Source organism: Mobula hypostoma, chromosome 1, assembly GCF_963921235.1.
Source record: "Mobula hypostoma chromosome 1, sMobHyp1.1, whole genome shotgun sequence".
Lineage (NCBI taxonomy): Eukaryota > Metazoa > Chordata > Chondrichthyes > Myliobatiformes > Myliobatidae > Mobula > Mobula hypostoma.
The window spans coordinates 123,774,919-123,799,628 of NC_086097.1; the positions used below are offsets into that span (position 1 = coordinate 123,774,919).

Genomic DNA, 24,710 nt, shown 5'->3' on the forward strand with positions numbered 1-24,710 from the left:
TGGGTAGGTTGCCACAGTCTTTTTATGAAGCTTCTATTTCGCTTATTCTTAAAAAGAATAAGAATCCCACTGAATGCTGTTCATAGAGACCAACCTCTTTACTCAGTGTTGATGCTAAGATCCTATCTAAAGTTTTGGCCCGTAGACTCGAGAATATTAGACCTTCTATAGTATCTGATGATCAGACAGGATTTATTAAAAATCGATATTCCTATTTTAATATACGGCAATTGTTAAATGTTATGCATTCTCCATCCAAGGAAGTATCGGAATGTGTGATTTCTCTGGATGCGGAGAAGGTTTTTGACCGAGTTGAATGGAACTACCTATTTAAAACCTTAGAAAAAAATTTAATATTGGGCCCAATTTTAACTTTGGATTAAATTACTTTACTTATCTCCCTCCACTCGGGTCCTTACTAACTTTCAGAATTCTAAACCAATTGAACTCCAACGTGGAACCAGACAAGGATGGCCGTTGAGCCCTTTGCTTTTTGATTTGGTATTAGAACCCTTAGCAATTGCCTTTGAAGAGTCTAAAGATATCACCGGTATCTTAAGGAAAGGTACTATTCATAAAGTTTCGCTTTATGCTGATGACCTATTGCTTTTTATATCTAATATTACAACTTCGTTGCCCTCTATGTTTCTTTTAATGACTAATTTTAGTCAGTTTTCAGGATATAAGTTGAATTTACATAAGAGTGAATTGTTTCCTTTAAATAATTTGATACCAACCAATGTTAACCTTCCTTTTAAAATTGTAAGAAAACAATTTACATATTTGCGTGTAACAATCATTAAGAGTTATAAAGATCTATTCAAAGAAAATTTTCTAACCTTAGTGAATTATGTGAAAAAGAGGCTTTTTAATTGGTTTCCTCTCTCTTTATCATTAATTGGTCGGATTAATTCTATTAAAATAAATATTTTACCTAAATTTATATACCTTTTTCAAGCTGTACCTGTTTTTATTCCTAAGTCTTTTTTTGATTCTTTCAATTTGATTCTTTCTACCTATATATGGAAGAACAGAAAACCCCGATTAAATAAAGCCCATCTTCAAAAAATTAAAAAGAATGGAGGCCTTGCTCTACCCAATTTTAGGTTATATTATTGGGCAATTAACATACGAAATCTTACGTTCTGGTTATATTATATTAATTGTGAGGATTGTCCAATATGGGTCTTTCTGGAAGCCAACTCTGTTACGAAATTTTCTATTAGATTAGATTAGATTATGAGGACATGCAGTCCTCTTTTATTGTCATTTAGTAATGCATGCGTTAAGAAATGATACAGTGTTCCTCCAGAATGATATCACAGAAACACAAGACAAACCAAGACTAAAAAAACTGACAAAAAACACATAATTATAACATACAGTTACAACAGTGCAAAGCAATACCATAATTTGATAAAGAACAGACCATGGGCACGGTAAAAAAAGGTCTCAAAGTCTCTTGAAAGTCCCATCATCTCACACAGACGATAGAAGGAAGAGAAACTCTCCTCCTGCCATGAACCTCCAGCGCCGCAAACTTGCCGATGCAGCACCCTGGAAGCATCCCACCACAGCTGACTCTTGAGTCCGTCCGAAAACATCGAGCCTCTGACCAGCCCTCCGACACCAAGCACCGAGCACCATCTCTACTGAGCGCTTCGACCCCGGCCCCGGCAACAGGCAATAGGCAAAGCCGAGGATTTGGGGCCTTCCCCTCTGGAGATTCTCAATCACAGTAGCAACGGCAGCGAAGCGGACATTTCAGAAGTTTCTCCAGATGTTCGTCTGTGCTTCTCACGTCTGTCTCCATCAAATCAGGATTGTGCACGGTACCTACTTAACAAATATGATATCATTTTGCGTCACGCCGCCATCTTCTCCTCCCTACCTCTTCTCAGATCCTCTCTTCCTTTATCTTTAAATAAATTAACTGACAGTTTGGTGGTTAAACAACTTTGAGGATCTGGCTCCAGTTTAGAAAACATTTTGGTTTACTGAGATTTTCTCTTTCTAGTCCTATTTTTTCTAATTTTTTAAACCATCTATGACCGATTTGTCTTTTAGAGAATGGGATAGATTAGGCATTAAACAATTTCAGGATCTGTCTGATGGAGGGATTCTTTCTTTTGAGCAGTCCTCAGTGAAATACCTATCAAATACCCACATTTTTTGATATCTACAGATTAGAGATTTTTTAAGATCCAAACTACATATATTTCCTACCAGCCTGGATAAGGACATAATAGATGTAATTTTTAATTTGAAACCTTTTGATAATGGCTCAATATCTTCTATTTATGGTCTGTTGTTTGGACTGAAAATGGCTCCTTTAGACAAAATTTAAAAAGATTGTGAAAAGGATTTACAGACTTCATTATCTGATGAGACCTGGAGGGCTATTTTCAAAATGGTTAATTCTTCATCATTATGTACTCGTCAGTCCCTCCTACAATTTAAAGTGGTACATAGGGCTCATATGTCTAAAGACAAGCTCTCTCGTTTATATCTCCTTATTGTGACTGATGTAATAATGAAGAGGCTTCATTAATTCATATGTTTTGGCCATGTTCGAGCCTTGAAAAATATTGGAAAGATGTATTCCAAACTTCTTCTGTACTTTTTAAAGTTAATTTTAAGCCCAATCCTTTGACTGCCTTATTTAGTGTTGTTGAGGAAAGAGCTGTAATTTTGGAGCCTTCTCATTTGCGGGTATTGGCTTTTATTTCTCTTATGGCGGGGGGGGGGAGTCTTGCTTAAATGGAAGGAGGTTGCCCCCCCCCCACACGTGTTCAATGGTTATGCAATGTTTATTGAATGGGAAGAACAAGTACTCTTATTTCTTGTGGTAGGTTTACTATACATTCAGTGGACATTTTATTAGGTACAGCAGGTATCTAATAAAGTGGCCACTCAGTGTGTATGTTCATAGTCTTCTGTTGCTGTAGCCCAATGTGTTCAATGTGTTGTCCATTCCGACATGACCAGTGAGTCTTACTTCAGTGGTTGGTAAGTTGATGGAGAAGATCCTGAGAGGCAGGATTTATGAACATTTGGCGAGGCATAATATGATTAGGAATAGTCAGCATGGCTTTGTGAAAGGCAGGTTGTGCCTTACGAGACTGATTGAATTTTTTGAGGATGTAACTAAACACATTGATGAAGGTAGAGCAGTAGATGTAGGGTATATGGATTTCAGCAAGGCATTTGACAAGGTACCCCATGCAAGGCTGATTGAGAAAGTAAGGAGGCATGGGATCCAAGGGGATATTGTTTTGTGGATCCAGAACTGGCTTGCCTACAGAAGGCAAAGAGTAGTTATAGATGGGCCACATCCTGCATGGAGGTCGGTCACCAGTGGTGTGCCTCAGGGATCTGTTCTAGGGACCCCTACTCTTTGTGACCTGGATGAAGAAGTGAAGGGACGGGTTAGTAAATTTCGTGATGACACAAAGGTTGGAGGTATTGGGGATAGTATGGAGGCTGTCAGAGGTTACAGCGGGACATTGATAGGTTGCAAAACTGGGCTGAGAAGTGGCAGATGGAGTTCAACCGAGATAAGTGTGAGGTGGTTCATTTTGGTAAGTCAAATATGATGTCAGAATATAGTATTAATGGTAAGATTCTTGGCAGTGTGGAGGATCAGAGGAATCTTGAGGTTCGAGTCCACAGGACACTCAAAGCAGTTCCGCAGGTTGACTCTGTGGTTAAGAAAGCATACGGTCTATTGGCCTTCATCAATCGTGGGATTGAGTTTAAGAGCTGAGAGGTAATGTTGCAGCTATATAGGACCCTGGTCAGACCCCACTTGGTCAGTTCTGGTCGCCTCACTACAGGAAGGATGTGGAAACCATAGAAAGGGTGCAGAGGAGATTTACAAGGTTGCTGCCTGGATTGGGGAGCATGCCTTATGATAATAGGTTGAGTGAACTCGGCCTTTTTTCCTTGGAACGATGGAGGATGAGAGGTGATCTGATAGAGGTTTAAGATGATGAGAGGCATTGACCGTGTGGATAGTCACCGGCTTTTTCCCGGGGCTGAAATGGCTAGCACGAGAGGACACAGTTTTAAGGTGCTTGGAATTGGGTACAGAGGAGATGTCAGGCGTAAGTTTTTTACCCAGAGAGTGGTGAGTGCGTAGAATGGGCTGCCAGCAGCTGTGATGGTGGGGGAATACGATAGGTTCTCTTAAGAGGTTCCTGGACAGGTGCTAGGAGCTCAGAAAAATACAGGGCTATGGGTAACGCTAGGACATGTTTGGCACAGCTTTGTGGGCCGAAGGGCCTGTATTGTGCTGCGGGTTTTCTATGTTTCTATGATTTTCTGCACACCACTGTTGCAAATATCTGGTTATTTGTGTTACTGCCACCTTCCTGTCAGCTTGAACAAGTCTGGCCATTCTACTCTGTACTTTCTCATTCACAAGGGATTTTTGCCCACAGAACTGTTGTGTGTGAAAATCCAGGAGATCAGCATTTTCTGACATATTCAAACCACTCCATCTGGCACCAACAAACATTCTATGGTCAAAGTCACTTAGATAATTTTAATTCCCATTCTGAAGTTTGTTCTGAACAACAATGGGACCCCTTAACTATGTCTGCATGCTTTTATGCATTGAGTTGTTGCCACTGTGATGGTATTGGATTTGCTGACTGCAAAGTTCTAAACTCAGGCAAAGACTTTAAGTCCTATATGATATAAATAGCTACAAGTACTCTTACTAAAGGAAGATTATACTGTAACTACCCAATCATCAAAGACTAGTTCACTCACCCGGTTATTCTCCATGGCCAAGCTTAGCTGCCAATACCTACTATTCAAGCAATGGGTCCTCTCTTCCTACCAAGGAGAAGATACTTGCAGCTAACAGAGTAGTTTAAAACGCAGTTTATTTATTTTCAGTGCACACATTTAAATCCAAACAACATTCTTAAAACACACAGAGAATTTTTATTTTAAGCATTTCCAAATTACAAACCATTTCTAAAACACAAAGCATTTCAAAAGCATAAAGGATTGCCAAAACACAAGTATAATTTCTATAAACTGAAAGGACATACCAACAATGCAAATGAACAAATCCTCTGTCACACAAACCGAAGCCAGGGGATCATCTTCTGGCACTTCAAGCCGTGTATGATATTTCTGCAGAAATCCTTTTTACAGAAACGGTCTACATGTTTGTTGGAGACATAACTTTACAACCTTTGCTAGGAACTACCCTCTGAGTACATATAACTCTCAACTATAAACACATAGTCATTTGATATGCTAAATGATATTATCCATATGTAAGAATCCTTGAACTAAGGAAGTTTGTCAGCTTGTCTGTTTTGATACAAGCCAAATTAAATAACTCAGTGTCTTATACTGCACCTCTTTGAGCAGCAAGACAGGATGCAAGGAACCAGCAAGTCTGTGCTATAAACAGACATTGTTTGCAAAGCTGTGTTTTTAACTTCAAGTTGATTAATGATTGCCATTTACATAGTTAGAACTAAAGACTGGCTCCCATTTACGACCAGAAACTAAACAGTTGTTTGATCTTGACAAGTGGCAGCTGCTGTGTTTAGAGAGCGAGCTTTGCAAAAAGCCAAGAGGTCCACTGGTTCACAAAGTGAATAGTCATCACAGCATTCAATTGGCTGATTAGATATTTGCATTAATGAGCAGGAGTTAAGGTGTACAGAAAAAGTGACCACTGCAGGTTAAATATATCAGTAGTGAAAGCAGAGATGCTTAATGTACTCATATTCTGTAGCCTCTCAGGTAACTTTCAGTAAGTACCAATTATAATCAGTAATCAGAGGAGAAATTATTACACCTCCCTCTTGTTTAGTGTTGGGTGCATCCAAGGGTGAAACAGAGTAAGGCTACAATTGTGAGAAGATGTTGATGAGGGCGGGAGGGTGGGACGAGACATGTCCTCCTTCTCCACCAACTCCTCCACCCCATTCCCAAAATGTTCTGTTGATCCTTGACTTAAATTATTTTCCATGTAGTACCTTTGTAATCAGGCCTGGTAAATATCCACAAGAAATATCTTTGGAATACAACAGAGATGAGCAGTTGATTTCCTTGCATAATACATGAAATGCTACTTGGTCAATAGAATGGCCTTGTCTTTCAGGAGCTGCTTAACATCCCCATTCCACGTTGTTCTGGAAGGCAGCTGGTAGCCTCTTGACGTTGCATCCAACATGAGTCCAATTACAAAGGGCGTCCAGTAGTCACAGTTTTGCAACGAAGATGATCGACACAAAACTTTCAGTACAAATTGGATACTGTCATTTGTGGTTGAGAGCGTAGTTTGGATTTGTTTGATTTGAGTATTATCAAAATACGATTTTTCTGACCAATATTGTAGCAGCATGTGATTGCAACAAGTTACCCGGACAACAAACATGGAACTTTCCACATCGTCTTCATGCACTGTGATGGAAAGATGGTCAGTGTTGTGTGATTGAGCCATGAGGTGAACCGGTGGAAATACCTGTGCCTGTAAAACATCAGTGTTTAGAATTGTCTGGCCAACGAAAAGTAGGATCAAATGGAATAATTTCCGGATTACAATCAGAGATGACCAATACGTTAGCATCCTTCGAATCTTATGTTGCACAAATGTGCTTGTTTCAGATTCTTAATAGAAATAGCATATATTCATAGGTTAGACCATAAGACATAAGAGCAGAATTAAACCATTCAGCCCATTGAGCCTGCTCCATCATTCCATCATTGCTAATTTATTAACCCTCTCAACACATTTCTTCTGCCTTCTCCATATAACCTTTGACACCATTACTAATCAAAAACCTATCAACCTCCACTTTAAATATACCCAATGACCTGGCTTCCACAGCTGCCTGTGCAATAAATTCCACAGATTCACTATCCTTGGGCTAAAGAAATTTCTCCTCATCTCTGTTCTAAAGGGGAGCCCCTCTATTCTGAGGCTGAACCCCCTGGTCTTAGACTCCCTACTATAGAAAACATCCTCTCCACATCCACTTCAGTATTTGATAGGTTTCAAAGAGATCCACCCACATTTTTCTAAACTCTTGGGAGTCCGTGCCTTGAGCTATTAACACTCCTCATACACGAAACCTTTCATCCTCGTGATCCTCCAATGGGCCATCTCCAATGCCAGCACATTTTTTCTCAGATAAAGGGCGCAAAATTTGGCTGCAGCAAGGCAACTAATATAGATTCGTTTACTAAACTTGGGCCACAAAGTCGAGGAAATTGTAAGATGATCATTGTGCAGGTGGATAGGGTAGTTAAGAAAGCTTATGGGGTGTTAGCTTTCATAAGTCGAGGGATAGAGTTTAAGAGTCGCGATGTAATGATGCAGCTCTATAAAACTCTGGTTAGGCCACACTTGGAATATTATGTCCAGTTCTGGTCACCTCACTATAGGAAGGATGTGGAAGTATTGGAAAGGGTACAGAGGAGATTTACCAGGATGCTGCCTGGTTTAGAAAGTATGCATTATGATCAGAGATTAAGGGAGCTAGGGCTTTACTCTTTGGAGAGAAGGAGGATGACAGGAGACATGATAGAGCTGTACAAGATAATAAGAGGAATAGATAGAGTGGAATACACTGCCTGAGTCAGTGGTGGAGGCAGATACACTGGTGAAGTTTAAGAGACTACTAGACAAGTATATGGAGGAATTTAAGGTGGGGACTTATATGGGAGGCAGGGTTTGAGGGTCGACATAACATTGTGGGCCAAAGGGCCTGTACTGTTCTGTACTATTCTATGTTCTATGTGCTAAAAGTAAGAGGTAAATGTCATTACCACTTATCATGTTACCTAAAGGATACTTGTGCTTGTAATGCTTGAAGCATCATTAACCTCAATTTTATTTTGATACCAAAACTTGACTCAGAAATGGAAGTGCCACGTTGAACTAAATAAAATCACGGCCTTTCAGAAATGAATGATATATAACTCACCCTAAATTTAAAGAATAGACGAAAATCTAAAAATATTAAAATATCTTATTTGTAAATGAGGTAGTAAATTGGTTTGTTTAGAAATGACAGAATTTAATTTGTAGATTGTAATTTGATGGCTCACGCTAAATTGTTCAAGTTCAGCAAGAAAAGTTTCAAAATGCATTTGAGATTAATTTAATACATTTATTTGAAAGTGACAGCAATTTAAGTATTAAATCATTTTGAAGATTTAAATGAAAGCTTTTGTTTATTAAAGCTGTTTATTGTATAGAGGAGAATAGCACAAAACAGGCCATTTGGCCCACAGTGTTGTGCTGAACCAGCTACAAAGCAAATTTTACTATTTGACCTTGATTCTTTTCAATGATTGCTTTTGTTGACAGAGGAGTTAGAGCTGAGTAAAACATGTAGTTAGCAAAAATTACCTTTATTAGTATCAATTTGTGGGAATGATAAACACTGCACATTATTTGATTCCCGTGGTGACTTTAGCTTCCCCCATTCAGACATGTTCCAATTTTTGGTCAATTCTACATTGACATAGATATCCAATCCTCCTCCACCCTCTCCACCTTAAAACAAACTTGTTATTTTCTTCTCTTTTCCAGTTTACTTTGGAACATTAATCAATTTCTCTTTCCACAAATGTTGCCTGACCTGAGAGTTGCTTCCAGTTTTCTATTTAAGATTTTCAGCATCTGCTGTTTTTTTTTTAATTTTTTAGTTTATAGCATGGCTTCTGACTCTTACAAGAAATAACACCCAGAATTTCACCACCATTTAGATTTTTGTACCTGTTTGGACATTTTATTAATACAGTGGTATGCAAAAGTTTGGGCACCCCTGGTCAACATTTTTGTTACTGTGAATAGTTAAGTGAGTAGAAGATGAATTGATCTAAAAAAGTCATAAAGTTAAAGATGAAACATTCTTTTCAACATTTTAAGCAAGATTAGTGTACTATTTTTGTTTTGTACAATTTTGGAGTGAAAAAACGAAAGGAGCACCATGCAAAAGTTTGGGCACCCCAAGAGATTTGAGCTCTCAGATAACTTTTACCAAGGTCTCAGAGATTAATTAGCTTGTTAGGGCTATGGCTTGTTCATAGTCATTGTTTGGAAAGGCCAGGTGATGCAAATTTCAAAGCTTTATAAATACCCTGATTCCTCAAACCTTGTCCCAACAATCAGCAGCCTTAGGGTGCTAAGCAGCTGCCTAGCACCCTGAAAATTAAAATAAATGATGCCCACAAAGCAGGAGAATGCTATAAGAAGATGACAAAGCGTTTTCAAGTCGCCATTTCCTCAGTTCGTAATGTAATTAAGGAATAGCAGTTAACAGGAACGGTGGAGGTCAAGTTGAGGTCTGGAAGACCAAGAAAACTTTCCAAGAGAACTGCCAAGAGGATTGCTAGAAAGGCAAATCAAAACCCCCGTTTGACTGCAAAAGACCTTCAGGAAGATTTAGCAGACTCTGGAGTGGTGGTGCACTGTTCTACTGTGCAGCGACACCTGCACAAATATGACCTTCATGGAAGAGTCATCAGAAGAAAACCTTTCCTGCGTCCTCACCACAAAATTCAGCGTCAGAAGATTGCAAAGGAACATCTAAACAAGCCTGATGCATTTTGGAAATAAGTCCTGTGGACTGACGAAGTTAAAGTAGAACTTTTTGGCCTCAGTGAGCAAAGGTATGTTTGGAGAAAAAAGGGTGCAGAGTTTCATGAAAAGAACACCTCTCCAACTGTTAAGCATGAGGATGGATCAATCATGCTTTTGGGCTTGTGTTGCAGCCAGTGGCACAGGGAACATTTCACTGGTAGAGGGAAGAATGAATTCAATTAAATACCAGTAAATTCTGGAAGCAATCATCACACCGGCTGTAAAAAAGCTGAAGATGAAAAGAGGATGGCTTCTACAACAGGATAATGATCCTAAACACACCTCAAAATCCACAATGGACTACCTCAAGAGGCGCACGCTGAAGGTTTTGCCATGGCCCTCACAGTCCCCTGACCTAAACATCATCAGGAATCTGTGGATAGACCTCAAAAGAGCAGTGCATGCAAGAATCTCACAGAACTAGAAGCCTTTTGCAAGGAAGGATGGGCGAAAATCCCCCAAACAAGAATTGAAAGGCTCATAGCTGGCTACAGAAAGCATTTACAAGCTGTGATACTTGCCAAAGGGGGTGTTACTAAGTGCTGACCATGCAGGGTGCCCAAACTTCTGCTTCAGGCCCTTTTCCTTTTTTGTTATTTTGAAACTGTAAAAGATGGAAATAAAAAAGTGATCTTGCTTAAAATATTAAAGAAATGTGTCATCTTTAACTTTATGCCTTTTGGAAATCAGTTAATCTTTTACTCGCTTAGCTATTCACAGTAACAGAAATTTTGACTGGGGTGCCCAAACTTTTGCATGCCACTGCATATAAACATACCTCAAGTTGTTTTGGTCCCCCACAGTTTGCAGCTTTTTGTCATTTGGAAAATGTTCTTTTTAGGTCCAGATGTAGATTTCACAATTCAAAGTCATTTTTGACATTATAATTTTGGTCAATTCTACAATGGGATAAATTTCTTTCAGCATAAGATGTGATCAACAGAAAAGATTACATACATAATAAACCTACAATTTGATAATTATGCACACCCAGTAGATGATTCACTTAAAGATTTAGACACAAGCTGTAGTTTACTCTCTAGAAACCAATCTTGGGTTGAATCAAACTGTTTGCAACATTTGTCATTCTCAAATTCTGTTGATGGTTTACCTTTCTATCTTCTGTCACCATCTTAATGGGTAGTTTCCTGCCTTAGTACATCTGCTCAGAAATGCTTGTTCACGAACTTGTCATTGTTAGACATATATTCCAGTCCTGCCCTAGACACCCTGCTGCTGCTTCACTCTGCAAATCTTGGCATATTCAGATATTTGCAGCTGGTTCTTTCCTCCGTTGAGTTCTAATTGGCTGTCCCTACTTAACTGTGATGGTTTCCAATTGTGCAGGATTTCAGATTTAACATTCACGTACCTGCAGCCAATCCTCCTTCCCCTGCCCACCACCCCCCACCTACACACCCTTTGAATTCTCTGAAAAAGACTACTAACCCTCTGTCCCCTACTTTATAAAATCTCTGATCAAATGAAGGAGTCCAAAGATCATTAATCCAACAGTATTTCCCCTCTTACCCAATGGAGAAGAACCAGGCTGCTTTTACAACTTAACTTCAGTTTTAAAATGTTTACATTTTATTTTGTCTAGTTTGAACCAACTCTCCAGAATCTCCTGTCTTTAAGGAACATTCATTTCTTATATTATGCCAGCAACACCTACCGAACATCACGTCACAACCTTTCCCCCCTTCCTTTCCAGTCCTGATGAAGTATCTCAGTCCAAAACATTGACTGTTGATTCCTCTCCACAGATGCTGCCTGACCTGCTGTGTTCCTGCAGCATTTTGTGTGTACTACAACTGATCGTGTCTTTATTCCATATTCAGATATCTGTAATAGCAAATTTGCTTTGCGTTTTTCCCTAGAATTTTTCTTTCCACCCATCCCCACAACCAAAGCCAGTTCAGTCAGTAGTACCTTTACTACCTGCCTGGTTAATGTATTTGGCACGGATCAGCCATCAAACATTTGACTACAAAAACCTTAAATCGCACCCACTGCCTTTTGGGACTTTAGTCTTCCCATAAAATATTTGAAGTAATTATCTTTCAAAAGTTAGTTGTGGAACTACCTACCTGATTAATTCTGACCGTTGAGACTACTTTTTTATCCCACTTCACCAATCAGGAGTTGACTCAACCCGACAGTACGTTGGCTGGTTTTACTCTGTTGGCATGAAGTGAGCAAAAACACTACTTCCTTTCCAGTTCTGTATGTGCACTGGCCAATGAGGTTCATCCATGAGGAGGGCAGACTTCTGTAAAACTGAAAGAGAAATTTTTGTTGGTCTCTGTATACTTGAACATGTAAAGTATGAGCTGTGCAAATTCAAATTTACAAAACCCAAGTATTAAGAGATGCCTTTTGAATAGCTTAGAAGGCCTATTTTGTATATGTCATGACCTAGATAAACTGATAAAGTTTAGGTTTATCTTTGGAACAATAGAAACAGGAGAGTGTCATTCAGTTCGTTGTCATTCAGTGATCATGGTTGGTCTTGACCCTAACTTTACTCGCTAACTTGTATTTGGTAATTCCCTCAATATCTTTGGATAGCAATAACCTGTTGATTTAATATAAATATTGATTGACCTTATCCACTGCTTTGTTTGTACAAAAGTACCCTTCTTCTGTGACCCTTGGTGTGTGTAAGTATTTAATTTTTGTTGATTGCCTAGTTCTAAAAGTTTTATTCATTTTTCCGGACTCCCCTACAAAGACAAAAACTTCTCTTTATCTTGTCCGTTCCTGTGACCCTTAAGCTTTTTTTTCAAGTGCCTTTAGTGCATCTGAATATCTGTCCTGGGCCCAACATATTGATGCAGTCATGAAGAAGGCATGCCAGTGGCTGTATTTCATTAGGAGTTTGAGGAGATTTGGTATGTCATCAAAGACTCTAGCAAATGTCTACAGGTGTACAATGGAGAGCATTCTGACTGGTTACATCACTGTCTGGTATGGAAGGGCCACTGCAGAGGACTGAACAAAACTGCAGCAGGTTGTAAGTTCAGCCAACTTCATCATGGGCACGTGCCTCCCCACCATTGAGGACAACTGCAAAAGGCAATGCCTCAGAAAGGTGGTGTTCATCATTAAGGACCCACACCACCCAGGACATGCTCTCTTCTCATTATTTCTGTCAGAGGGAAGGTACTGAAGCCTGAAGACACACATTCAACATTTCAAGAACTTCCCTTTCACTATCAGATTTATGAGTGGGCAAAGATTTGAGGAGCTGAACTAGAAAATGTTGAAAAGGATTGGTTATTGACTAGATCAAAGCATAAAAATCCAGACAATGAGGTTCTGAAACTCTGGAAGCTTTTAACTTCTGAGAAATCTTGCAATGGTGATATTGACAGTATTTTCATTAACATAATCATGAAATGCATTGTTTTCGATGGTGAACTTAATCATCAAATTATAGGAGGAGACTTCCTGATGAAACTAATGCTACACTTATAGTTCTCAGAACAACCAAATACAAGCTGGATATAAAATATTTATCATCAGTATGCAGTAGCAAATATCTGACTGAGAGTGAGTGTGTTTATTTTCCTTTCCTTGATCTTTTATCAAAGCTTATAATGCCATATTCACATTTATTATGTTATAAATCAGGTATAACAATACTATTTAGTGTTACGTAACCGGCAACAATGAATATTAATCGAGACAGGTTATATAAAAACAAGCAAACTTTTATTAAACACGTATAAACGATAAGGGAAAAAAAAACAAAGGAAAACTTTAACCGGAGGTTAACAGGTACGCAGCCGTTCACCAACTCGCCACTCGGCTCTGGTTCTTAAAGCTTTAAATGCAAAAACAGTTCTTAAAGCGATACAGTCAGATATAGTTCTTAAAGCGATAACTTCGAAAGTCCAACAGTTTTACACATTCAATTGGGAGAGACTTCTCTGGAGAAAGATTTCTTCACCGACGCACCTTTACTGCCGGTTCTGTCCACAGGATTCCCGATGCCGGAAATAAGCAGTTTAAACCAACTGACAAATTCCTTTAGAGAGAGAGAGAGCCTTTTTGCATGAACTCATTGCCCTATTGCAAGAGTTATCTCAATGCAGGTTCTCTCCAACGAAGGCTCAATAAGGTTGATTCTTTATTAAACTGCCAAACGATGCAGACTTCTCTCGATCCCTCACTTCGATGAACTCTTCACTCTCCCTTCAGAACTGTCAGAATTGAGTAAATTGGCACTTCCAGCCACAAATTCCCAGTCCAAATACAATACCCTGTAAGAGAACGCACCTTCCGTTTTAAAACTGAAACTGCGTCACAGAAACAAACACGCAACAGAAACGGAGGCACAACACGTTCTACCTGGAAATCTACAAACTCAAAAACCTACTGTGTCACCTGGGTCGACCCTTATATAGTCACGGGGGCACATGTCATCACGTGACCTCACATCGGCGGGAAAATCACATCAGGTGACCTTCAAAAGACATTACATCATTCTGACATAAAAACAGATCTCTTTGAGCATGCAACATTAGAAATGATGTTTTTCAATTGTTTTTTTTAATTTAACATTAATCATTTTTGAGCAGGTTTTCTAAAATGCTTCATTTATTTCAATCCGTCTCTGTTTTACTTTTATTCATAATAAACAATGAATGCCCAGAAATAAGCAACAGGACTGATAATAAGTGATTTTAATTTTCCACGTATTGACTGGGACTCCCATATTGTAAGAGAGCTTGTGAGATGTATTGAGAAAAGTTTACTTAATCGGTACATAGAAGTCCCGACTAGAGAGTGTGATACAGATATCCTGTTAGGGAATGAGAAAAGGTAGAAGATAGAAGTTTATGCAAGGGAAGACTTTGCATCTAGAGATCATAATGCCATTAGTTTCAAAGTAGTTATGAAAAATGATAGATCAACAGCAGATGCCATCTCTCTGGCCCTATATTCCTCCTTAGAACACCAGGAGAATAAAGAGGCATATGTAAGGTTCCTTTTCATTGACTACAGCTCTGCCTTTAATACCATCATTCCAAATAAACTGATTTCAAAGCTCTGGAACCTGGGCCTTAGCACTCAGATCTGCAGCTGGATCTTCAACTTCCTCACAGACAGGTCCCAGGCTGTAAAAATAGGGGACAAGCTCTCCTCTACAATCGCTGTGAGCACCGGTGCCCCACAAGACTGTGTACTCAGCCCCCTGCTGTACTCACTGTACACCCATGATTGTGTTGCCAAGTTTCCATCAAACTCAAATATAAGTTTGCTGGTGACACCACAATTGTAGGCCATATCTCGAGTAATGATGAGTTTGAGTACAGAGAGGAAATTAAGAACCTGGTGGCATGGTGCGAAGACAATAACCTATCCCTCAACGTCAGCAAGACAAAGGAATTGGTTGTTGACTTCAGAAGGAGTAGCGGACCGCACGACCCCATTTACATCAGTGGTGCGCAAGTGGAACAGGTCAAAAGCTTTAAGTTCCTCGGGGTCAATATCACAAATGACCTGACTTGGTCCAACCAAGCAGAGTCCACTGCCAAGAAGGCCCACCAGCGCCTTTACTTCCCGAGAAAGCTAAAGAAATTTGGCCTGTCCCCTGAAACCCTCACTAATTTTTACAGATGCACCGTAGAAAGCATTCTTCTAGGGTGCATCACAACCTGGTACGGAAGTTGTCCTGTCCAAGACCGGAAGAAGCTGCAGAAGATCGTGAACACAGCCCAGCACATCACACAAACCAATCTTCCGTCCTTGGACTCACTTTACACGGCACGCTGTCGGAGCAGTGCTGCCAGGATAATCAAGGACACGACCCACCCAGCCAACACGCTTTTCGTCCCTCTTCCCTCCGGGAGAAGGCTCAGGAGCTTGAAGACTCAAACGGCCATATTTGGGAACAGCTTCTTTCCAACTGTGATAAGACTGCTGAAAGGATCCTGATCCGGATCTGGGCCGTACCCTCCAAATATCCAGACCTGCCTCTCGGTTTTTTTGCACTGCCTTACTTTCCCTTTTCTATTTTCTATTTATGATTTATAATTTAAATTTTTAATATTTACTATTGATTTGTACTCCAGGGAGCACGAAGCGCAGAATCAAATATCACTGTGATGATTGTACGTTCTAGTATTAATTGTTTGGCGACAATAAAGTATAAAGTATCTGGTCCTTGAGTTGAGATTCTGAATTGGAGAATGGCCAATTTTGATGGTATGAGAAAGGATCTGCCATGTTTGGATTGGGACAAGTTGTTTTCTGGCAAATGTGTATCTGGTTCGTGGGAGACCTTCGAGAGTGAAATTTTGAGAGTACTGAGTTTGTATGTTCCTGTCAGGATAAAAGGCAAGAATAACAGGTTTATGGAGCCACGGTTTTCGAAAAACGAGGTGCATAGCAGGTATAGGCAGGCAGGAACAAATGAGGGACTCAAGGAGTATAAGAAATGCAAGAGGACACTTAAGAAGTTCAGTCACTTTGTATTCAAGATAAGATAGTAAATTGGATTAGACATTTGCTTCACGAAAGAAACCAGAGGGTGGTTGTCGATGGTTGTGTCTCTGACTGTAGGCCTGGAACTTGTGATGTGCTGCAGGGATCGGTGCTGGATCCGTTGTTGTCATCTTTATCAATTACCTGAATGATTATGTGTGTTAGACTGGGGTGTAGTGGACAATGAGGAAGTCTAAGAAAGCTTGCAGTGGGACCTGATCCAGCTGGAAAAATGAGCTGAAAATGGCAAATGGGATTTAATGCAGACAAGTGTAAGGTGTTGCACTTTGGGAGGATCATCCGGGTGGGTCTGACACAGTGAGCAGTAGGGCACTGAGGAGTGTGGTAGAACAGAGGGATCTGGGGATACAGGTACATAATTCCTTGAAAGTGGCATCACAGGTAGATGGGGTCGTAAAGAAAGTTTCTGGCACATTGGCCTTCAGGAATCAATGTACTGTTTCAGGAGTTGGGATGTTACGTTGCTGAGGCCAAATTTGGAGTATTGTGTCCAGTTTTAGTCACCTACCTATAGGAAAGATGTAAATATAATTGAAAGAGTGCACAGAAATTTTACAAGGATGTTGTAATCTTGAGGACCTGAGTTATAAAGAAATGGGCTTAAGGTACTGAGTTATAGGGAAAGATTGAATGGGTTCAGACTTTATTCCCGTGAAGAAAGAAGACTGAGGGGAGATTTGATAGAGCTATACAAAATTATGAGCAGTAGAGCTAACGTAAATACAAGAAGGCTTTTTCCACTGAGGTTAGGTGAGACTGCAACTAGAGGTCGTGGTTTAAGGTTGAAAGTTTAAAGGGAACATGAGGGATAACTCAGAGGGTAGTGAGAGTGTGGAACGAGCTGCCAACGCAAGTGGTAGATGCAGGGACGATCTCAACACTTGAGAAATTTGGATAGATTCATGGATGGGGTGAGGTATGGAGGGCTAAGGTCCAGGTGCAGGTCGATGGAACTAGGTAGATTAATGGTTCGGCTCAGACTGGGTATCTTAGTGTGCTGTGGTATTCTATGACTGTAATACCTCAGTTTTCCCTTTTAAAAGTACATATTTATTGTTACTAATTCATTCATCAATGATATTCTTTGCTCAAAATTACCATGGCAAGCGGGAAAATGTTTTAGAAAATTATCACCAGTTTGGACACACACTCTCCAGGAAGTTCACCACCTCTGGTCTTCTTAGGTGTATTTGACAATGGAGTATTGCAACCTAACCAAATGCCCTGAATATCCCAGCTTCTATTTCCGAACATATGGATGTTTGGAACATTGATATTATTTTTCCTTCTCTCATGTCTGAGCAGCTGAGGGTGAAGGGCTATTCCAGCCGAGATCAACATAGAGTTCAAACAGAACCGTAGTTTTCTTTTTCTTAAACTTAGTAACAAGCGTATTTGACAACCCTGCAGCTGAGCACAATTTTTTTTCAAAGAATTAAAATATGTTACTATTTTTACTATTAATCTTTGAGTTTGGTTATGGGCAAGGGCAAAGACACAGACTTGATAAATATTGAGAAAGAATTTACTAAGATATTAAAATTGATAAATTAATGTCTGTGATAAAGAGTATTGTGTGCCATATGTGAAAGGCTAATCGGCCTTTTCCATTCCAATTTTCGTACATCCTCCTTGCTCACCTAAATCTTTATATTCTACCCTCATCTCGTCACCAAACAGGGCACCAAGCATTGAGAATAAGGTAGTATTTCATGCAGACCCAACATCTTTGATTAAGGAAGTAATGTTTAACTTATTCTCAACTTTTGTTTTAAGTTGTAATTGTGATGACTTGAGTTCATTGTCAAAACTGACCATACCAATCCAATTTTTCTACCCTCAGAATATGAAGATGGAGACTTGTCTTCATGGGTGAATAAGGAAAGATTCTTGGGATATCTTTACATTGATGCTTTCACTTTGTATGAACTTGCAGATACAGGTACACTTCCATTTCATTTCTTTGTATCGGACTTTTAATAGTAAAATATTTTAAACATTTTTGTAATTTGAAATTCTTCTGAATAAAATTGCAATATTTATATTTGATTTGCTTGCTAGGTTTATATTTGTGAAGCTCATACTATAACTTTCTGATACCTGGAATATGAGGTGCAAGTTGCGTAGAAACTGACAGCTAGACTAAGTTAACAAATGAGAAAAGTATTAGAGCATTAATTTAGGTGGTTCACCTTGGTTAAAAATGACAAGTGCATTGAGGGAACTAAATACACTCAGTGGCTACTGAGTGTACATTTGTGGTCTTTTGCTGCAGGAGCCCACCCACTTACAGGTTTGACATGCTGTGCATTCAGAAAAGCTTTTCTGCTCACCACTGTTGTGACATCTGGTTATTTGTGTTACTGTCACCTTCCTGTCAGTTTTTGATCCATTCTTCCAATTATTCTTTGACCCCTTGAACAAGGTATTTTCACCCACAAAACTGCTGCTCACTGGATGTTTTTTTTGTTTCTCACACCATTCCCTGTAAACTCTAGAGACTGTTTGTGAAAATCCCAAGAGATCAACAGTTTCTGGATAATCAAGCCAGTCCGTCTGGCATCAATAATCATTCCACGGTCAGAGCCACTTATTTCTTCCCATTCTGATGTGTGATCTGAACAAGAGCTGAACCTTTTGGCCATGGCTGCATGCTGTTGTGCATTGAGTTGCTGATTAAATATTTGCATTAACAAGCAGGTGTACAGATGTACCTAAAAAGGTGGCCAACTGAGTGTATGCGATGGGAAGTAAGTTCTTTAACAACCCTGAATTCTTAGGTCCTTTTCTGCAGGGAAACATCACACAGCTATGATGAATTGTCTTGAGGTGGCGAAATCTCACTACCTCTCTTGTTCATCTCTTAATCTCTTAAATAAATTGTGTCAAGTTGCCTTAGCAATAGAAGGGAAGTAAGCTAAAAGCTCAAAACACAGGAATTGGTGAAATATTATTTTCTTTGAACAGGTTGTGTGATATTTTGAAAATATCCATTTTGGGACAGTTTAACTCTTGAATGGAACGAAATCAAGACTTTGTATTATGAGCATTGTAACACATCCAATGAATACCTTGTTCATGTGTGTTCATACCTGGTTAAAGTTACTGTCACATCCAAATGTATAGGACACCTTGGAATTCAAATCAATTTTAATATCACTGGGATATGTCGGAAATTTTGTTGTTTGTTTTTATTATATAATAGGCATCCGTTAGTCTCATGAGACCATGGATTTGTGCCTTGGCAGGCCTGGGCAAGGCTGTATGGAAGACCAGCAGTTGCCCATGCTGCAAGTCTCCCCTCTCCATGCCACTGATGTTGTCCAAAGGAAGGGCATTAGGACCCATGCAGCTTGGCACCGGTGTCATCGTAGAGCAATGTGTGGTTAAGTGCCTTGCTCAAGGACACAACACGCTGCCTCAGTCAAAGCTCGAACTAGTGACCTTCAGATCGCTAGACGAATGCCTTAACCACTTGGCCACGTGCCAACACATTTTATTATATATTTAAAGTAGGGCAAAAATAGAGCTAAAAAACAGTGAGGTAGTGTTCATCAGTTGGTTCATAGTCCATTCAGAAATCTGATTGGGGAGGGGAAGAAATAATCTGCAAAATGTTTTTTTTTTCTCTATCCCATGACTGCTTTCTGCAGAGTTAAGCAATATTTAAAAACAGAAATGGATTGACCAACATTGGTTGAGGTAGTTTATTACTACAACTGTTTTAAATTGACTTCTAGTGACCTAAATTGCAGTTGAGTGGGTTTTATAAATCGTTCGACCTTTCTGATGGACTCAAGTAGTAGAAAACAGGGAGAAATATTTATGGTTAAACAGTAATTATAAAAGAATCAAGAAAAATTGTGATGACTTTAGAAAATGAAATGAGAAAGAAGGCAGTCATTCGAAAGAAATTTGGGGCATTACAAAGAATCAAACAAGATCAGTAGACAGCAACAAAAAACTGGATTCAATGACGAAGCCATGTTGGCCTAAAGTAATCCACACATTGACTGAGACCCCACAGGTCTAAAAAAAGTTTTTCTCGTGCTATGGGTGTAATGCATTGAATTGAATTGAGGTGATTTGATAGTTAAATCATTTGATGCAAATAGTTTTGGTTCAAGAGAACCCTGTGATATAATGACTGCATGATTTCTTCAGGAAAGCTTGTGGTGGTTGCTGTTATCGATGGCAAGAATTCATCTGACGAACATGCTAGGTATGATTTGTTGACCTTCCACAATGGTTATAAAGTTTATAAGAATTGGGAATTAACATTCTAACTGCTACTAGAAATACTGTACTTTGTTTAAAAGTAATTAGAGCATTAAAATTTGTTGCCAATCACCTGTCCAGCTCTTGGCTCCATCCCTCCCCCTCCTGTCTTCTCCTATCATTTTGGATCTCTCCCTCCCCCTCCCACTTTCAAATCTCTTACTAACTCTTCCTTCAGTTAGTCCTGACGAAGGGTCTCGGCCCGAAACATCGACTGTACCTCCTCCTAGAGATGATGCCTGGCCTGCTGAGTTCACCAGCAACTTTGATGTGTGTTGCTTGAATTTTCAGCGTCTACAGAATTCCTCGTATATACAACCCTGAGGTTCTTTCTGTGAACATGTAACAATAACTGTAAACAGTAAACATCAGGAACTGTAAATTGTAAACAAATGCGCAAATGCAGATATAAATAAATAGCCATAAATAATGAACATAAAATAACAATATAACAGAGTCCTTAAATGCGTCCTTAAAGGAGTGTAGCTATCCCCTTTTGTTCAAGGGTCTGATAGCTGAGGGGTAGTAACTGTTTTTGAACCTGGTGGTGCATGTCCTGAGGCTCTTGTACCTTCTACCTGATGGCAGCAGTGAGAAAAGGCAATGGCCTGGGTGGTGAGGATCTTTGATGATGGGTGCTGCTTTTCTGTTACAACATTTCATATAGATGAACTCAATGGTTGGAAGGGTTTTACCCATGATGTACTGTGCAGAATCCACTACTTTTCTTAAGATTTTCTGCTCAAAGGCATTGGTGTTCCCATATCAGGCTGTAATCAGCCAGTCAGCACACTCTCCACTACATCTATAGAGGTTTGCCTAGGTTTTCAATGACAAGATGAACCTCCGTAGACTCCTGAGGAACTAGAGGCACTGTGGTGCTTTCTTCGCAATAATATTGATACGATGGGTCCAGGACAGGTCCTCTGAGATAGTGACACTCAGGATTTAAAGTTATTGACCCTCTCCACCTCTGATCCTCTGATGATTACTGGCTCATGGACCTCTGGTTTCCCTCTCCTGAAGTCCACAATCAGTTCCTTGGTCTTACTGACATTGAGTGAGAAGTTGTTATTACATCACCCAACCAAGTTTTCAATCTCCCTCTGATGTGCTGATTCATCACCATCTTCGATACAGCCCACAACAGTGGTGTCATCAGCAAATTTGTATGTGTAGATAATTACCACGCGTGTGCAGACACTTGGGAAAGTGATGGCTCTTTTGGAGAACTTGGGACCACTCCCTCTATTCTTGCATCTCTCCAGCATAAGCAGAGCCTTGTTCAGATTCTGCAAAAGTCACTCTGTGGAAAAGAGTATGTTGGACATTGCTTTGGCATCTGGAACTGGCTCAAAAACCTGACACCTTCATCAACCTTGTTACATAATGTAACAAGGGGAAGCATTTATTAATTTAATAATATACTTTTCACAACAAGCTTTTTATGTCATGTAATGATGGAAGGTCCAACAATATGGAGAAAGTGGAAGGAAGTGAAAAGTTAGAGCTTGTTTGTATACCTGACAACATCACCCATGACCAATAGAACCATGTATGTGATGAAAAGTACAGGACGAGGGATTGATCCTTATGGGACAAAGCAGGTCATGCCACGTGATAGGAGTGTATGACAGACGTATTGAAACTGTTAGCGATTGTAACTATTTGTTAAGAGCAGAAGTAGGAGCAGCCTTCTAATTACATTAATCAAGGTTCTTTTTATGTAATGTAACAAGCGGAAGAATTTAATATTTGCTCTTAATAATCTATCTCTCACAACAGGCTTTCTTTGTCATTGAATGAGGGAAGGCCTGTACTGCAAATGATTGAAGAGTCAACTTTATTCGCCATATACTGTATATTTACATATGTTGGGAATTTGCTGTCTTGTGTTAAACCAAAATAGGTAAGAGCAGAATTAGGCCATTCGGCCCATTGAGTCTGCCCTGCCATTCTATCATGGCTAATTTCTGTTCATCTCAACTCTGTTCTAAATGGTATCCCTCTGTTCTGAGGTTATGCCCACTGATCCTAGAATCCCGCACTATAGAAAATGTCCGCTCCACATCCACCCTATCTAGGCCTTTCAATAGTTGATAGGTTTGAATGAGATTCCCCCCTCCCCCTCATTCATCTAAACTCCAATGACTACAGGCTTAGAGCTGTCAAATGCTGTGGTCTGATCAATGCTTAATAAAGCCTCAGCATTACATCCTTGCTTTTATATTCTAGTCCTTTCAAAATGAATGCTAACATTGTATTTCCCTTGCTTACCTCCGACTCAACCTTCAAGTTAACCTTTAGGGAATCCTGCATGAGGACTCCCAAATTGTTTTGCACCTCTGACTTTTGAATTTTCTTACTGTTTTGAAATTAGTCTATACTTTTATTCCTTCTACCAAAGTGAATTACCTTACACTTTCCTAAACTATAGTCCATCTGCCACTTCTTTGCCCATTCTCATAATCTTTCTAAGGGGGTCAGGGGGTATGGAGGGAAGGCTGGGGCGGGGTTCTGAGTTGGATGATCAGCCATGATCATAATAAATGGCGGTGCAGGCTCGAAGGGCCGAATGGCCTACTCCTGCACCTATTTTCTATGTTTCTAATCCTTTCTGCAGATTCACTACCTGCTGCTCTATCTACCTTCATATCATCCACAAACCTGGCCATTAAGCCATCAATTCCATCACCCAGATCATTAATGTATAATGTAAAAAGAAGCAGCCCCAACTCCAATCCTATGGAACACCACTAGTCTCTGGCTGCCAACTAGAAAAGGCCCCCATTGTTTCCCCAATTGCCCTTCTTGTCAACCAGCTAGTCTTCTAAATATGTTAATATCTTTCCTGTAATACCATGGACTGTTATCTTGTTAAGCAGTCTCATGTGCTGGACTTTGTCAAAGGCCTTCTGACATCTTCTCCTCAGTAATAGTGACTGCACTCAGTTCTACCCCCGATACTCTCAAACTTCTGGCATACTGCTGGTGTCTTCCACAGTGAAGGCTGATGCAAAATACTTAAGCCCGCCCACCATTTCTTTGTCCCCTTTACTACATTTCCAGCATCATTTGCCAGCAGTCCAATGTCCACTCTTGCCTCTCTTACTATATCTGAAAAAAACTTTCTGTATGCTCTTTTATATGATTGCCTTGCTTACCTTCATATTTCAATAGTGCGCATGCACCGGTTCTGCATGCAGCCTGGTACAGCCGTTCCGATCTATTCTTACTTTCTTCTTTTTACTTTTTAATTTATGTTATTTTTTGTATTTTTTTTTCTCACGGTAACACGTCAAAGCTGCACCCTCTCTAACATGCTGGTAGAGAAAGTTTTATTTGGGTTTTCTTTAGCGCTGTTAATGGTTACATTCCGACACGCGGGTCAGAAGCAAGGTCGCATTGTGTATTCCACGGACCAGCAAATGCCGGCCGGTTTAGTGAGCAGAGCGGCGGACACCCCTGCTGAAATCCGGAGGAAAACACACAGAGGATGCAGAGGGGGATCACAAAGCCGAGGAAAGAGGATCGGGTCAAGACAACAGAGACTTTTGGAGGAGAGGAGTTCGGTGGGTAATACCGTTCCGGCTGACCGGAAGTGCACTGAGAGCGGTAAGCGTAAAGGAATTGGATGCTTACTGTTCTGGCTAACAATGGATGGTGCAATCCGGGCCTATTACGATCGAGGAACATGTTGCAGACTGGATATTGAACTTTTTACTGTTGGACTTCGGCCACATTCCACCGTGATACAACACTTGGCAGCCCAGGAGGTTGTTCCTGCCTGTGGCCATCGAACATGTAGCTCCTCCCGTGGAGGGTCAGACACCCCGAGCCAATAGACTGGTCCTGGACTTATTTTCCATCTGGCATAGTTTGCATTTTGTTGTTTATTTGTTGGGGGTTTTTTGTAATGCTATATTTACGCTCTATTCTTGGTTGGTGCGGCTGTAACAAAACCAAATTTCCCTTGGGATTAATAAAGTATATCTATCTATCTATCTAGCTCTCCTTATGGCTTTTTAGTTGCCTTTCTATTGATTTTTGAAACCTTCTCAATCCTCTTCCCACTAATTTCTGTTGTACTATATGTCCTTTCTTTTGCTTTTATGTTGTCTTTTAATTCCTTTTTCGACCATGGTTACATGTACAGTATCTGTGCCTTTCAAATTGCTCCCAGAAACTCCAGTCATTGTTGTTTTGCCATCATCCCTGCTAGTGTCCTCTTCCAATCAACTTTGGTCAGATCCTCTCTCATGCTTCTGTAATTCCTTTTATTCCACTGTAA

At 39.9% G+C, this 24,710-nt stretch overlaps 1 protein-coding gene across 1 annotated transcript in view; it reads left to right on the forward strand.

Moving 5' to 3' along the window:
* The window catches only part of LOC134350232 (protein disulfide-isomerase TMX3-like), a 161,658-nt gene that overhangs the window by 111,719 nt on the left and 25,229 nt on the right, over positions 1–24,710 (forward strand). The window contains exons 10-11 of the mRNA XM_063055243.1: positions 17,985–18,083; positions 20,306–20,363. Coding sequence (XP_062911313.1) covers positions 17,985–18,083; positions 20,306–20,363 — 157 coding nt within the window. The remainder of the gene's footprint in view (positions 1–17,984; positions 18,084–20,305; positions 20,364–24,710) is intronic.